Source organism: Aquarana catesbeiana, linkage group LG07 (genome assembly GCF_042186555.1).
Source record: "Aquarana catesbeiana isolate 2022-GZ linkage group LG07, ASM4218655v1, whole genome shotgun sequence".
Classification (NCBI taxonomy): domain Eukaryota; kingdom Metazoa; phylum Chordata; class Amphibia; order Anura; family Ranidae; genus Aquarana; species Aquarana catesbeiana.
Window position 1 is genome coordinate 325,387,309 of NC_133330.1, and position 14,931 is coordinate 325,402,239.

The 14,931-nt window shown below is 44.9% G+C and overlaps 1 protein-coding gene across 3 annotated transcripts in view; it reads right to left on the reverse strand.

Annotated features, from left to right (window-relative positions):
• LEPR (leptin receptor) overlaps positions 1-14,931 on the reverse strand; it is a 132,216-nt gene that overhangs the window by 49,291 nt on the left and 67,994 nt on the right. For 2 of the 3 annotated variants that reach the window (XM_073593792.1, XM_073593794.1), the window contains exons 3-5: positions 12,955-13,278; positions 11,187-11,310; positions 5,937-6,115 (exon numbers count right to left, since the gene is read on the reverse strand). In XM_073593792.1, the coding sequence (XP_073449893.1) occupies positions 5,937-6,115; positions 11,187-11,310; positions 12,955-13,278 (627 nt within the window). The remainder of the gene's footprint in view (positions 1-5,936; positions 6,116-11,186; positions 11,311-12,954; positions 13,279-14,931) is intronic. The other variant, XM_073593793.1, reaches the window with a different exon arrangement.

Genomic DNA, 14,931 nt, shown 5'->3' on the forward strand with positions numbered 1-14,931 from the left:
GCATATGCTGCAGATATAAAAATGCCTAATCACAGTAAATCTAACAATTCTACTGGACAGCAGCTCAAAGGGCCCTCTAAAGCATACCTGTTGTTTTTTTTAGAAAGATGCATGTATTTCTTTAACCATATTTTTTTTAAATAAGCGTTTTACTGTATTTTAGGCAGTTGATATTAAGCCCAGCCTCCCCAGGACACAAAAATGCATGGTGTGCCCAGTTCTGGATGCACATGCATAAACATCATTAAAGCGGACCTTTACCCCTTATGTTATAGTCCTCTGGCCCTCGCTCTGGCCCCCTCTCCCCTTCCCCAATACATAATTGCAATATATATATATATATATATATATATATATGTATATATATATAGTGTATATATATATATATATATACACTATATTACCAAATGTATTGAAAGTATTGGGACGCCTGCCTTTACACGCACATGAACTTTAATGGCACCCCAGTCTTAGTCCGTAGGGTTCAATATTGAGTTGGCTCACTCTTTACAGCTATAACAGCTTCAACTCTTCTGGGAAGGCTGGCCACAAGGTTTAGGAGTGTGTCTATGGGAATTTTTGACCATTCTTCCAGAAGCGCATTTGTGAGGTCAGGCACTGATGTTGGATGAGAAGGCCTGGCTCGCAGTCTCCGCTCTAATTCATCCCAAAGATGTTCTATCGGGTTGATGTCGGGACTCTTTGCAGCCCAGTCAAGCTCCTCCACCCCAAACTCACTCATCTCTGTCTTTATGGACCTTGCTTTATGCACTGGTGCACAGTCATGTTGGAACAGGAAAGGGCCATCCCCAAACTGTTCCCACAAAGCTGGGAGCATGAAACTGTCCAAAATGTCTTACTATGCTAACACCTTAAGAGCTCCCTTCACTGGAACTAAGAGGCCAAGCCCAACCCCTGAAAAACAACCCCACACCATAATCTCCCCTCCACCAAATGATTTGGACCAGTGCACAAAGCAAGGTCCACAAAGACCCAGATGAGTGAGTTTGGGGTGGTGGAACTTGATTTGGCCCGCACAGAGTCCTGACCTCAACCCGATAGAACACCTTTGGGATGAATTAGAGTATAGACTGCGCGCCAGGCCTTCTTGCCCAACATCAGTGCCTGACTTCACAAATGCGCTTCTGGAAGAATGGTCAAACATTCCCATAGACACACTCCTAAACCTTGTGGACGGGCCAACTCAATATTTAACCCTACGGACTAAGACTGGGATGCCATTAAAATTCATATGGAGGGGGGCGTGGCTTGCAGCTAATGGAGTGGGACGCACAGGGCACTAGCTTCGCAGTATATCCGCTCATTACCTGATAACCTGTTCCTGAGACCGCTCCAAAGGCTACCTTTTGGCTGTGCAAGTTCCCTGCACCCTGCTCTACAATCCGGTCCCGTATCTCCGGCGCAGCTATGTCCCGGCGGAGAAAGGACACACCAATGGCGGCGGACCATGTGGGGTAAGACGGCGGCCACTCCCTGCACTCTGAAAAGTTCTTTTCCAAGCCCGGGACCAAAGATAATCCTCCCAAGATCGCTTCCCTATTCCTGGACCAGGCAGAGCAGGATGAGATGGATAACCCAGGGGCAGCTTGGCAGGGGATTCCCACAGAAACGTCCGTCTGGGAGACAGTGAGTACACAGGTCCCCCTCCCTGCAGTTTTGAGCACAGTTAGCCCAGCAGAGCCACAGAACCTACACTGCGGGACATTCTGTCTGCAGTTACCTTGTGCAATACTGCCATTACTGCTCTGACCAAAGAAATTAAGGGGGTTAAACTGGAGATTAACCTAGTCAGACATGATATGCAGAAGCTGTGTGACCATACCACAGCATTGGAGGGGAGGATGACAATGTGGAAGATGAAGTGGCGCCATTGCTATGGAAACTACAACACGTGCAGTCTCACTCCTCTGGCAATACTGCCCGCTTAGAGGACATGGAGAACAGACTTAGACGAAACAATGTGAGAGCAGTGGGGATCCCGGAGAAAGCAGAAGGGAAAAATCCAGTAGCTTTCGTAGAAGACTGGCTTACTAATACCTTTGCTGACAAATTCTCAAAAATGTTTGCATTTGAGCGGGCTCACAATAGTCCCTGCTAAGCCACCCAGACCAGGTGAACCTCCATGTCCATTCCTCTTTAAATTGCTCAACTTCAAAGACAGAGATGCAGTATTACACCAAGCCAGAACCAACGGAGACCTCATGAAAATTGATAATGTAAGAATATCCTTTTACCCTGAGTTTTCTGCGGAAGTGCAACGCCGGAGGGCTAAATTTACCGAGGTGAAAAAGCGCCTCAGAAAGTATGCTGTTACCTATGCAATGCTTTACCCAGCAAAACCTTGTGTCGCAACTAATGATGAGACTCACTTTTTTGAAAACCCTGCAACTGCCTTTGCCTGGCTGGACAGAGTGGAACACTCTTTGACGAGAGCAACCACCTCTGCAGTTTAAACGCCGAAGTTATCTCTATTGTGGGTCAGGGAAAACCAGAATGCAGCTTTGGTCCTATAATCATCTGGTCTACAGTTTGATCGTTATTCCTGTAAGGCGGTATGGCGAGATGCAAAAAAAACAATGCGTTGCAGCGTCTCAAATGGGATTACAAAAGTTGCAAGTTCCTTCCGATTGTAGTTTAAACCGAGGCGTTGGGGCCCCCATTGTCCCCCTTTTCTCCCACGAGGACGCGTTCCTGTTGAACTCCGCATCTGATACAGTTCAGGGATGCAGAGATTTTGTGACTGAAGAAAATATTTTTTTTTACATTTTTTTTTTCACTATTTGATTTACTTTAAGTTTTTTCTAACCCTTGCCTGTTGCAGGGGGCAAAGTGTTCTGTCCTATACTTGTTTGCCTGACGTGTACCTTCTCCGGAGATACCTATACACTACATGTACATTCACGGTGGAGAGTCTGCTGTTGCCTATTACAGAAGTTCTTAATGATTGGGGTCCTAGGAGAATCTTTCTGCCTCTCGGGTTTCTCGGATTGGTCTTCAATGATTGGAGCAATGCCGCCATGGCTATGATGCAAACAATATACCATATTGTACTTATTGAATTTTTTAATATGACTCATGGCTACTTCATTCTTCTAGCATTATAGAGAAGAAGAGAGTGTGTTGCATTGGACAGTTTGAAGCATTGCGGCATGACAAGGGTGCTGTGTCCATTGCGGGCGCTGGTTTTGCCAGGCCGAGTGGTTCCGTCTCGGGGTTTGTTCTGGGCATGCATGGCACTTTTGTGCGTCGGAATTGTCCGCGCACGGTCGGGGTTTGCGCGAGCGGATTTTGTTGTCGGAGAATTTTATAGCCTGCTCTCGGGCTTTGTGTGTCGGAGATTCCGGTGGAGCCCGCACACGGTCGGAATTTCCGACGACGGGCTCCGGTCGCACATAGTCCGCACACCACTGTGCCGCCCCGTTGCACATGTCTAGTGCAGTGTATAAGTGCAAACAGGGCCGATCCTAGGGGCACAGACGCCTGGGTGCAGAAATATTTCTGGCGCCCCCACATGGGCGTGGTCATCTTACCAACTCCTCCCCTTTACAAATGTTTCTATGGCAATGACTCAAACACAGAGATGCTCCCCTAAGAAGCCTTTGTTACCCTGGGATCCTCCCATGATCTTTTAACAATAAAAAAAATACAGGAAGAGTGTACACTAATGAGACCTGGAGGGGAGTCTCTCTGATGCACAGAGAGGGCTTCTGTTAGAGAGTCTGTTAGAAAGAAACCCAGAAAAAAAACATGATACAAGAGACGGTCAGAGACTGCAATCAGATTGTAAGCTCTAACGAGCAGGGCCCTCTGATTCCTCTAGTATTGATTTGTATTGTAAGTGTACTGTCTGCCCTCATGTTGTAAAGCGCTGCGTAAACTGTTGGCGCTATATAAATCCTGTTTATTAATAATAATAATAATAATAATAATGGCTACTGCACTTAATTTTCTATCATGGAATATACGAGGGCTGGGTGATGGAGTGAAACGAGTGGCCTTATTCTCTACTTTAAAAAAGTATACCTCTGCAGTGGTATGTTTACAAGAAGCACACTTGCAACCCAACACTTTGTCCATCCTTAAATATGGCCGCTATCATACTCAGTTCCACTCCGCTCACACTGCCTATTCCAGGGGGGTTAGCATCTTGATAGCTAATGCAACACCTTTCACATTATTGCATTCCTTAATTGATAACCAAGGGAGATATATCTTTTTACTTTGCAAAGTGGCGGGTGTTTCCTGCATCATTGCAAATATGTATATCCTTCCACCATTCTCCCTTGATAGCTTAAATAAATTGGCCCAATTTATGGCCCAGCACTCTAAATGTTCCTCTGTGGGTACTGGGAGACTTTAACACAGTGATGGATAGGAGCTTGGATAGATTCTCGTCACACTCCAGAGGTGGCGCGGCCTCGGGTGGCCCAACCCCTTTTGCTAAACTGATCTGTGAGTTGGGTTTGAGAGATGTATGAAGGGAAAGAAATCCCACGGTACAGAGCTTCTCGTGCTATTCAGCTTCATTCCACTGTTTGTCACGCATAGATATGTACATACGCACATGCCAATTATCAGTTTTTTATTTCTGAAAAATTGTTTTATGTATATATTTTTCTAATTTTACTTCACCAACTTAGAGTATTGTGTTCTGATCCACCACATATAATTCAGATTAAAAAAACATTGAACTAAAGGCTGTAATGTAACAAGATAGGTAAAAAGCAAGGGAGGGGGGTGAATACTTTTGCAAGGCACTGTGTGTATATATATATATATATATATATATATAGTCTTTTACAGTGTCCTCAATTCTTGCCTAGGCAAGAATGACATACCCAGACCCTGTGCACGTTCAGACACACTGCAAGTCACTCTAGGAACCCTTGCACCATTCCTGTGCATGCGCAAGATCCTGCCTCGTGGGACTTCTATCTCATGCACCCCAAGAGGCAGTTTGCAGGGTCTCATGCATGCATGTGTCTCTGCCAGTTTACTAGACATGTGCAATTAGTTTCGTACGAATCGGAAATTTTGTACGAATTTCCGGAAATTCGTACATTCGTGAGGATCCGAAATACAAATTTTTATGCATACGAACTTTGTACAAAATTTCATTTACGAACTTCGGATCCAAATTCCGTTACAACAGAATCGGACAAAATAAGAATGTTCATTAGTTATCCGTTATGATGAAGTTAAAAACCCCAGGAAGTCAGCACAGCACAGGGATGGTGGGAGCCCCTCATAATGATAAATTCATCATAACGAACATTCCTAATTGTGCCAAAAAGTTAACGAACCTAGCGAAAATTCGTATTTCGTACGAATCCAAATTGAATTTCGGACACGAATTACAAATTCATTCCAATACGGAACAGAACAAAACGAAACAAATTTATTGACGGCGCACATGTCTACAGTTTACTGGAGTTCAGGTTTAAGGTTTTATGCTGTATAAGATGGCAAATCAGCAGCCTGGTTTTAAATCAGGTTATGCTGCACTTTTATTACTTTATTATTTTACATAACAGTTTTATTATTTTTTTATAATAGCCTTAGATAAATAGTATATCACCCAGTCTTTTTTAAGTTTTTTATGTTTTTATCTACATAATTATTTCCATTTGGTTACATTATCTGACTAATGATATTAGTTTATTCCAATCTTTCACAGCCCTGATGAAGGGGACATCTGTGTAAAACCTGAAACACGTTGGGTATTTTATACATCTTCTTTGACTAATAAATGGAATTTAACATTTAGCTCTATAAATGAGTTTGATGCCTACTTTATTGTGTCTTTCACTGCCTATGTGAGAGATACGTTTTGAAAACCAGTATTCTCTAAATACAGATCTCTTCTGTAATACCAGTTATGAATATATGATGTAGTCAATAGAAATGTCACTTACTAATAGTGGAAGCGTCCATGGACATCGGTGGGGAGAGCACAGCATTGACAGAAGTGACAATCTCCATTAACAGGATATAGGAATCATCATTGTCTCTTCCAGGCTGTATGACACACTGACATGATTTATATCCCAGGCATTGGCAATCAGCAGCTTTTCTCTCTTCATCCGTATATTTCCTGAATGGTGGTAAAGCGGAAAGTGTGAACATTCTATATGTACAGAGCACAATCCATCAAAATGATGTGCGATTAGGAGAAAAGTTCAGCTGTAATTTACAGTTAATGGCGGATATGGAGTGGAGAACAACCCCATTACCAGCTGAGAGAGCTTAATAAATTCTGCCCCTGCTGTGAGCACTGTCACTGAAACAGCAGGGACTCGTACAGCAACATATGTCCTATACAGGTTACTATGTATCACATGAAACTTAACAAAAGCTGGGTGATGCTACATTGCAATGGGGCTTGAGTTTTTTCTTTTTTTTTTTGGAATAAAGATTTCCCAAAATATGGAATTGTTCCAGAAGGTTGCGGGCGCAGGGGGAGAACTTCCATTCCAATTCTAGGGGTTGGAACTGAATTGGGAGCAGGTACCCGCTAAAACTAGGTACCCACTCCCAAAAAAAAAAAAAAATTCAAAAGTGGGAGAGAAGTGGGGAAGAAGGTTTTAAAGGGGAACTTCATGCTAAAAGGGAATTTCCCTTTTAGCGTGAAGTTCTGCTTTATTGATGTGCATTTTATAAAACCATGGTTGTCCTGGCCAGCCATTCTCAACCAGAGTTCATTCAGAGATTGCTAGGGGTTCTTAGAGCTGTGATTGATTAACCTCCAATTTGATGGTGCCTGCATAGTCCTGGCAACAATGCTACCTGGCAGAGCTTCATGACACCAATGATCTATCTGTAAGGGTGGCATTCTGACCATCACTGTAAGGGGGCAATCTTTCCACTGGCCACCAATGTAAAGGGGCATTCTTCCCAATGGCCACCAATGTAAAGGGGCATTCTTCCCAATGGCCACCAATGTGAAGGGGCATTCTTCCCAATGGCCACCAATGTAAAGGGGCATTCTTCCCAATGGCCACCAATGTAAAGGGGCATTCTTCCCAATGGCCACCAATGTGAAGGGGCATTCTTCCCAGTGGCCACCAATGTAAGGGGGCAATCTTCCCACTGGTCACCAATGTAATGGGGCAATCTTCCCACTGGTCACCAATGTAATGGGGCAATCTTCCCACTAGCCACCAATGTACAGGGGCAATCTTCCCACTGGTCACTAATGTACGGGGGCAATCTTCCCACTGGTCACCAATGTATGGGGGTAATCTTCCTACTGGCTACCAATGTAAGGGGGCAATCTTCTCACTGGCCACCAATGTAAGGGGGCAATCTTCCCACTGGCTACCAATGTAAGGGGGCATTCTTCCCACTGACACCCAGTGAATTGGTTTTCACAGGGATACTCTGAAACCTGAAAATCATTGTAAGGGTTCCTTTGGGATAAAACGGTTGAGAAAGGTTGGTCTAGACACTTTCAGGTTCATGGACCTTTTGAGCAGTTGACCATTGCTAGCGCACAGTTTTCTTTTAATGCAATAGAAGAGACCAATTAGCTTTTTTACTGTGAAGTTCAGTTTTATCTGCGCTTTTGTAATAAGATAACTGCAGGACAGAGAGCGTTCTCGAGTGCTTGAAGAGCCTGTACATCATAATTGCTACTTTAATAGACAGCAATCTTTATTTCTCGGGGAGGGAAGTCTCTGCTCTGCTTCACATATGGTACAGGACTCTGCAAGAGAACACCGACTTCATTTTCCCGGAAAAGCACATTTGCTGGGATCTTGGCATATTAAGTCTAAATAGTTTATGGCCCAGCACGTCATACAGACAATGGAGTGCTTTGAATCTTTCTCAATCCCCTGCAAAGGGACATGCTGTTCCTTTTGGCTCACCTCTCGGGTTTTGTGTTTTGTGTTGAGCCACCGACATATTGAAACAATTCTACATAAAATTCCATGCAAAAAAAAAAGTTAAACTAAAACACAAACGGGGATTCAAAAAGATTCAGGAATTGGGGGGGGGGGCTACTTGTTCAAAGCAACCAATAGGATGCTGCTTTCACCTTCTGACCTTAGCTAGAACAATGAGAACAAACACAATTTATTTATATTTGGAGACATGTTTCAAGTTCTTTAGGTTTTGGTGTGGAATTGATCACAATTGATTGGCGTTTGCAATTATGAGCATTGAAGCCTGTTAGCTGAACTAAACGATTTTGTTATCGTGCGTGACTAAATGTGGTTCTCTGCTACGGCGTGGTTCAGCCAATTAACTGCAATCGTGTTACACCAAGGGCTGTGCTTATAAAAAATCTACATAGCTGTCTGTCCAATGAAACTGCATTTAATATTGTTTTGTGTGAATGCAACAAACTCAATTGTTCCCAACCTCTCTTCTCTGCAATTCAAATGAGTGAACACAAAAAATAATCCATTATGGCCACTAGATGGAGCTAAAGTGCATATTTATTTCCTATGGTAGTCAGCACCATCTAGTAGCCATTATGTGGTATTTTTCACATTCACACATTTGAACTGAAGAGGATATAGCCTGAGAACATTTGATTTAGCCCCATTCGCACAGAACAAATGTGAATGCAGTTTCAGTGGACGTGCAGCTCAAAGGAAAAGGTCCATAAGGTCCATAAGTCGCATTTTATAAAGCAGACCCATGTGCATGAAGTGAGATGAATGGCAGCCTCAGCCTGGACTCCATCCAGGCCACGCCCCCAATGCGTTATCGCTCTGCCCCTTGGAACTTACCATGTTGGGGGTGTGGCCTGGCTGGATTCTGGGCTGAGGCTGCCATTCATCTCACTTCATGCACATGGGTCGGCTTCATGATATGCGGCTTATGGTTCTTTTCCTTTGATACTGCTTGAGTTTGACTGGTTGATAAAAAGTAGCACAGGCAGTTGTTATGATAGGGGCTTTGAGACCCTCTGTCATACCTACTAATTTTCTGAGCTAAGAAGGAGGGATACCTGTGGGGGGGTGCAGTGTGGTGTGGCGGCAGTGAACACACAGAGTCCAGAGTACAGAGTTGCAGAAACAGAACTGTACTGGACTCAAGGTTCAACAAAGGAGGACAGGAGGAACCATGTTCCTCCTGTACCATATGTGACTCAAGGTTCAACAAAGCACAACCGGGTGCACTCACAGAATGTTGCAGTGAAGAGTATATGGCCACCAGAGTCACATTGGGTGGCAGCATCCAATTGGATAGCTCCCCCAGTGACCAGGAAAACCATAGAGGAACCATGTTCCTCTTGTACCATATGTGACTCAAGGTTCAACAAAGCACAACTTCCTGGCGGGAAGACAACCCAACCGGGTGCACTCACAGAAAGTTGCAGTGAAGAGTATAACAGTCGGTCACGGGTGCACCAACAGCATCTGTTTTTAGGGATGCAATGCAGCCTGGCTGCTCTGTACCTAAATGGGGAGGCTTCCAGGAATATTGGCTTGTCCCTGCTCTTTCCCTACTCATCTGGAACCTCTCCCTGCTGCTAATACTGTCCCTGACAGACGGATGACCTGTCCCTACACTACCCACATGCAAAATGCATGCCAAGCCTGGGATCCAGGGTCTTAAATGGACTCCAGACCCAAGATGGCCACCAGAGTCACATTAGGTGGCAGCATCCAATCGGATAGCTCTCCCAGTGACCCAGAAAACCATAGTGGAACCATGTTCCTCTTGACTTTCCCTCCATCTGCAATGCTGCTGCGGTTGAGTGCCACCTGCAGTGGAGAAGGTAGACTACCTTTACACCTTTTAGCCAAAGTATTTAGGTAATGGACACAACCCTGCCATGCCCCGAGTTACACAGACCATAAGGACTAATAATGGGTAAACTGACAAGTGCTTTTTTCACCACTAGTTCTCCTTTATCCTGACTTTTCAAAAAACAAATTCAATAGCTGGTAGTTGACCCATTCACCTGGCCTTGTTCTGTAATGTTGAAGACATTTCATAGCTTAGCCAAACCCCTTTTTCAGTTCCAATGAACGTCAGGAACATACCCCAGTATTTATAGCCACACAGGAAGCATAAACACCTGAATCCAATCACCATGGAATGTGTCAAGGCAGATGTTGATTGTCCGGAACAAATTCAATAATTTAGAGGTTGAATTGCTTAGGGAATTATAACACTTTTGATAGTTAACCGAGTGCCTCCTAGCAGCGGTTGATAAGCCAATTTCCATGCCAGGGGGCCTACTGCAGATCATGGACCCGAGAATTTGAATTAACTCTACCTTTTGGCTGTGGAATTTGTCGCCATATTGTGACCTCCATGGCCATAAGGTTGTAAACATATGTGTGGCCCAAAATCCATGTGAACCTCACAGTCCTTGAATGGTTCACTTGCATCTGTTCGGAGACTCTTTCTATTACATTCCAGGATATTTAATCCTCCACACTCTGTCTGACACCCTCAGGGTCACAGAAAGAATACCAGTACAGCTGCCCTCATTGTTCACGAGGCCCCACAGGGGTATATAAATCCTTCACACCATCCCAGGCATCATACTCGGCTCACCCGTTACCAGAATGTCTAGTAGGGAAATGTACTTTTCTGCTTTCTTTACTAAATGGTAAAATGGCATTACAGGGTCCAAATAATGGAAAAGCATTAACATCTTGGTGTCACATTATCCTGCGATGAGGAACATGGTCATCAGTGATCTAAGCCTGTGTCCTTACCCTCAAGCTTCATTCACAGAGTTACTATACTTCATAACAGGAATAGGTCCTTAACTGGGTACCGTTGAGGGGAAGACGTGGGATTTCTTACCACCACCTGCTGGAGATCTCCATGGACCATGGTTCTACTCTTTTCATACACCACTACATTAGCATCTTCAACACAAGTATGTGTACCCTGCCATGGGAAATGAAAGCCAGCCCAAAGTGACTGAAACCAGGATGAAGCCTCACCCTAAAAGGGATACAAGCCCTCCATTACACATACATTTTTATAAAGGTCAACATCAGTCCAAAAAGAAGACAAATTAAGAAAGAGGGACAGAGGGATTTGGTTCAAAAAGAGGGACAGTCCCTCCAAATGATGGACAGTTGGAAGTTCTTTAGAAAGCCTGCTTTGCAGATTACAGTAGGCAGTATCTGTCATCCATCAGGTCCTACAAAAAAAAAAATTCCAGTAGTATTTTGAAGGTTCCTTACCGTGCATAGTACAGGTTAAGCTTAAGCCCCTCATTCATATCTGCTTCCTTCGTCATATATTGTATCTTGCAGGTTATATGGCTGCTGTTCTCCCTTCTCCAGAGAAGCAAGTTCCACGAGTGATCTGAGAATGAGAAAATACATTATATACTACAAATTGGAGGAATATTATTGCACTTCCCAAAACAACCAAATAACATTTGACTTCTATTGCTTGACACAAGCAATTGAATTGACTGGCATTTGTGCCCATGGTTTTCGTGTCCACAGTATTGTAGAATAACAATTTTTATACTTTTATTTGTATGTAGGCCTTTTTATTTGTACATAAATGAAATACCTTTAAAGGCCAGTCCACTAAGAAACCAATAGTTTGCTTACAGGTATAGCCTGGTGGGCTCAATTGGCCCCTGGCTTCTTAGATGTCTTGGATACTCCAACAATGAGATCTCTAGCACAAGTCCCAGCTCTGTTACTGTTCATTTGGAAGTTCTAGATGTTCCCACCCATCTTTGTGTGTTCCAGTTCCTCCTGTTACATTCTCCAAAATGTAAATTACATACAAATCCATTGGTGATGGTGGGAGCTCCTCTCGGTGTGCAAACCCACCAATAGATCTCACCAATAGAATCCCCAAATGACAGAAGCCTCAGCCAGGAGCTCTAACTCTCCAGTATCTACCAAACACTGAAATACCAGATTTGGATGGACTGGCCAGTTCATAATAGTCAATGTACCCCTTCCTGCCTAGCCCTGGCATCTCTTTAAAAGAGAGGTTTTGGGGGGGAGGGGGGGTTCAAAATCATACTTACCTAAGTGGATGCTGCATCCATCCTCCTAAGCTCTAAGACTGAGAACTGAGTGATCAGACACCGCAGATTGCTCAGTTCTCAGAGCTCCGTGAGCAGAGAGACGGTGACTGCCACCCCCACGCTCACTAGAGAGCTTTGCTGTAGAGGGGGTGGGAGCGGCTGGCCCAGGCTCTCAGCGGCTCGCTGAGAGGCTGAGCCAGGTGCCGGTCCAGGGTCATGGGCAGATCCCGACTTTACTGAAGCAACTTTGCCCCAGCCTGGACCGCTTCTGTATCATCAGCCGACAGCGGGCTTCAGAACCAACTGCACTCCTCCTAACCAACAGGAGAAGTACAGCTAAAAGAGCTTTGGCTGTACTTCTCCTTTAAAGTGGTAGTGAAGACTATCCTGTTTACTTGTACCTACAGGTAAGCCTAAAAGAAGCCTTCCCTTTAGGTACAGTAAGTATCTCCTAAACATGCACCGTTTAGGAGATATTTGCTATAGTAGCAACAGGTGACGTCACCGGCACATGCGCACTGCACTCTCAATGGATGGCATGCGTGGAAGTGACATCACCGCGGTTTCGGCCAGTCAAAATGCTGAAGCCCGAGAACCCGGAAGGAAGACTGGGCGAGTATTGAAGCCCTGTCAGTGGTGACAGCGCACAGTTGGAGGGCTTTGTTCTAAAGTAAGTCTTTCATAATGTGCTAGTATGCGATGCATACTAGCACATTATGCTATTATTTTGCAGGGGACTTTTTTTTTTTTTTTGCTTTGCAGTTTACTACCGCTTCAAGTGAATCTTTACACCTGGGGGGGGTGAGACAGTCTTCCTGATCATGTGACCACCGTGATTAGCTGAAAGATGAATTCTGATTGGTTGCTGTGGCTTTCTGGACTTACTGAATAGGCTTAGACATGTCTTGGTTACACAGTTAGCGAACAGGTGAATGGAGGATGCTACTACAACACACCTTCTAGATGTATGGCAAAAGGGAGGGCGGACAGAATTTGTGTCTTCAATTCCCTGTATTCATCATCAATTGATGCATATTGATCGCTGGCTGTCCACAGACACAATGTGCCATGAGCTGAAGTTTTCTTGCCGTCCTGACTGGTGCATTGGAATTTCCTGGATCTCAAAATGTCACTTCCCTCTAGAAGAGTGCTGAAATCCTGTGCTGGCCTTCCATCGGTAAGGGTGTCTGGGGGTTTATCGGTGAACAAAGACAGAAAGATGCTGGATGGGAGTATCTTGTACATCTCAGGTGACGCCATCGCTGCTATTAGGAGACTTTCTGCAAAAGAAGCACAGAACACTAACAAGATGGATAGGAACAAAAAGGTGGCTGCATTTCATTTTGAGTCTTTTTTTTTTCCTTTATTCTCACCTGCCAGTAACACACTTCCTGTGATAGGGTGACAACACTCACTGTACTATATGTGCAGAGGAGCAGCGTTGTCACCTTGACACAGGAAGTGTGCTAGAGTTACATGTAAGTAGGGTGCAGCATGGTGCAGAGACAATAACTCACACAGGCAAGTGCAATAAAAACTTGTATTGAAACAAAGCAGCAACAGTTTACAACAAATCCGGTGGGAAAGTCACCCAGCCGGGTACACTCACAGTTCCAGTAACATTACAGGAGCAGGTTCCAGCCGGAAAGACAGAGTCTGTTAGAGGGGAGCATAATGCGGCCCGGCCGTCTAGTGCCCAACTGGGAAGGTGCCCAGAAAAGATGCGACCCTACGCTTACCCTCCTCATCAGAAACTTTTCTCTAACTCTAGTACTGACAATAACAGATGGGGTACCTGTCCCTACTCTGTTCACCCGTAAAAAAAAAGCCAAAACCCCATGAGCCAGGGCCTTAAATAGGCTCTGGTTGACCCATGATGGCTGCTTGAGTCAAATGGGGCAGCAGCATCCAATGGGGTAGCTTCCCCAGTGACCCCAGAAACCATAGAGGAACCTAGTTCCTCCTGACTTCCTCTCCAACAACATTGCCACTGCGGACAGTGCCCCTTGCTGTGGAGAAAGTAGACTGCACATGCCTACATACAGAACACCTTCCCCTTTACTCAACTTCATCACATAAGGGAAGGTGTTCTGTATTCCTTGGAAATAGCTAGGAACGATGCACAACCAAAAACGTAAATGTATTTTATTGGGATTGTATGTGATAGACCAACACAAAGTGGCACATAATTGTGAAGTGGAAGGAAAATGACAAAATGGTTTTCAACATTTTTTACAAATAAATATGTGAAAAGTGTGGGGTACATTTGTATTTAGCCCCCCTGAGGCCCCTTTCACACTTATACGACTTCAAAGTCGCGCGATTTTACCGCAATTTCACGGCCGCGATTTTGCCGTGATTTGCAGCGATTTTACCGCGATTTGGGAGCAGTACTACTTTGTACGACTTTGCCACATTTTTGGCATTAACAAATGAAAACATACAGTAGTTGGTATGAATCATAAGGGGGAACTCCACGCCAAGTTTTAAATAAAAAAACTGGTGTGGGTTCCCCCCCAGGGGCATACCAGGCCCTTAGGTCTGGTATGGATTGTAAGGGGAACCCCCTACGCCCAAAAATCGGCGTGGGGTCCCCCCAAAATCCATACCAGACCCTTATCCGAGCACGCAGCACGGACGGTCAGGAATGGGGGTGGGGACGAGCGAGCGCCCCCCCCCCTCATGAACCATACCAGGCTGCATGCCCTCAACATGGGGGGTGGGTGCTTTGGGGCATGGGGGGGTGCCCTACGGCCCCCCCCACCCCAAAGCACCTTGTCCCCATGTTGATGAGGACAAGGGCCTCTTCCCGACAACTCTGGCCGTTGGTTGTCGGGGTCTGTGGGCGGGGGGCTTATCGGAATCCGGGAGCCCCCTTTAATAAGGGGACCCCCAGATCCCGGCCCCCCACCCTATGTGAATGAGTATGGGGT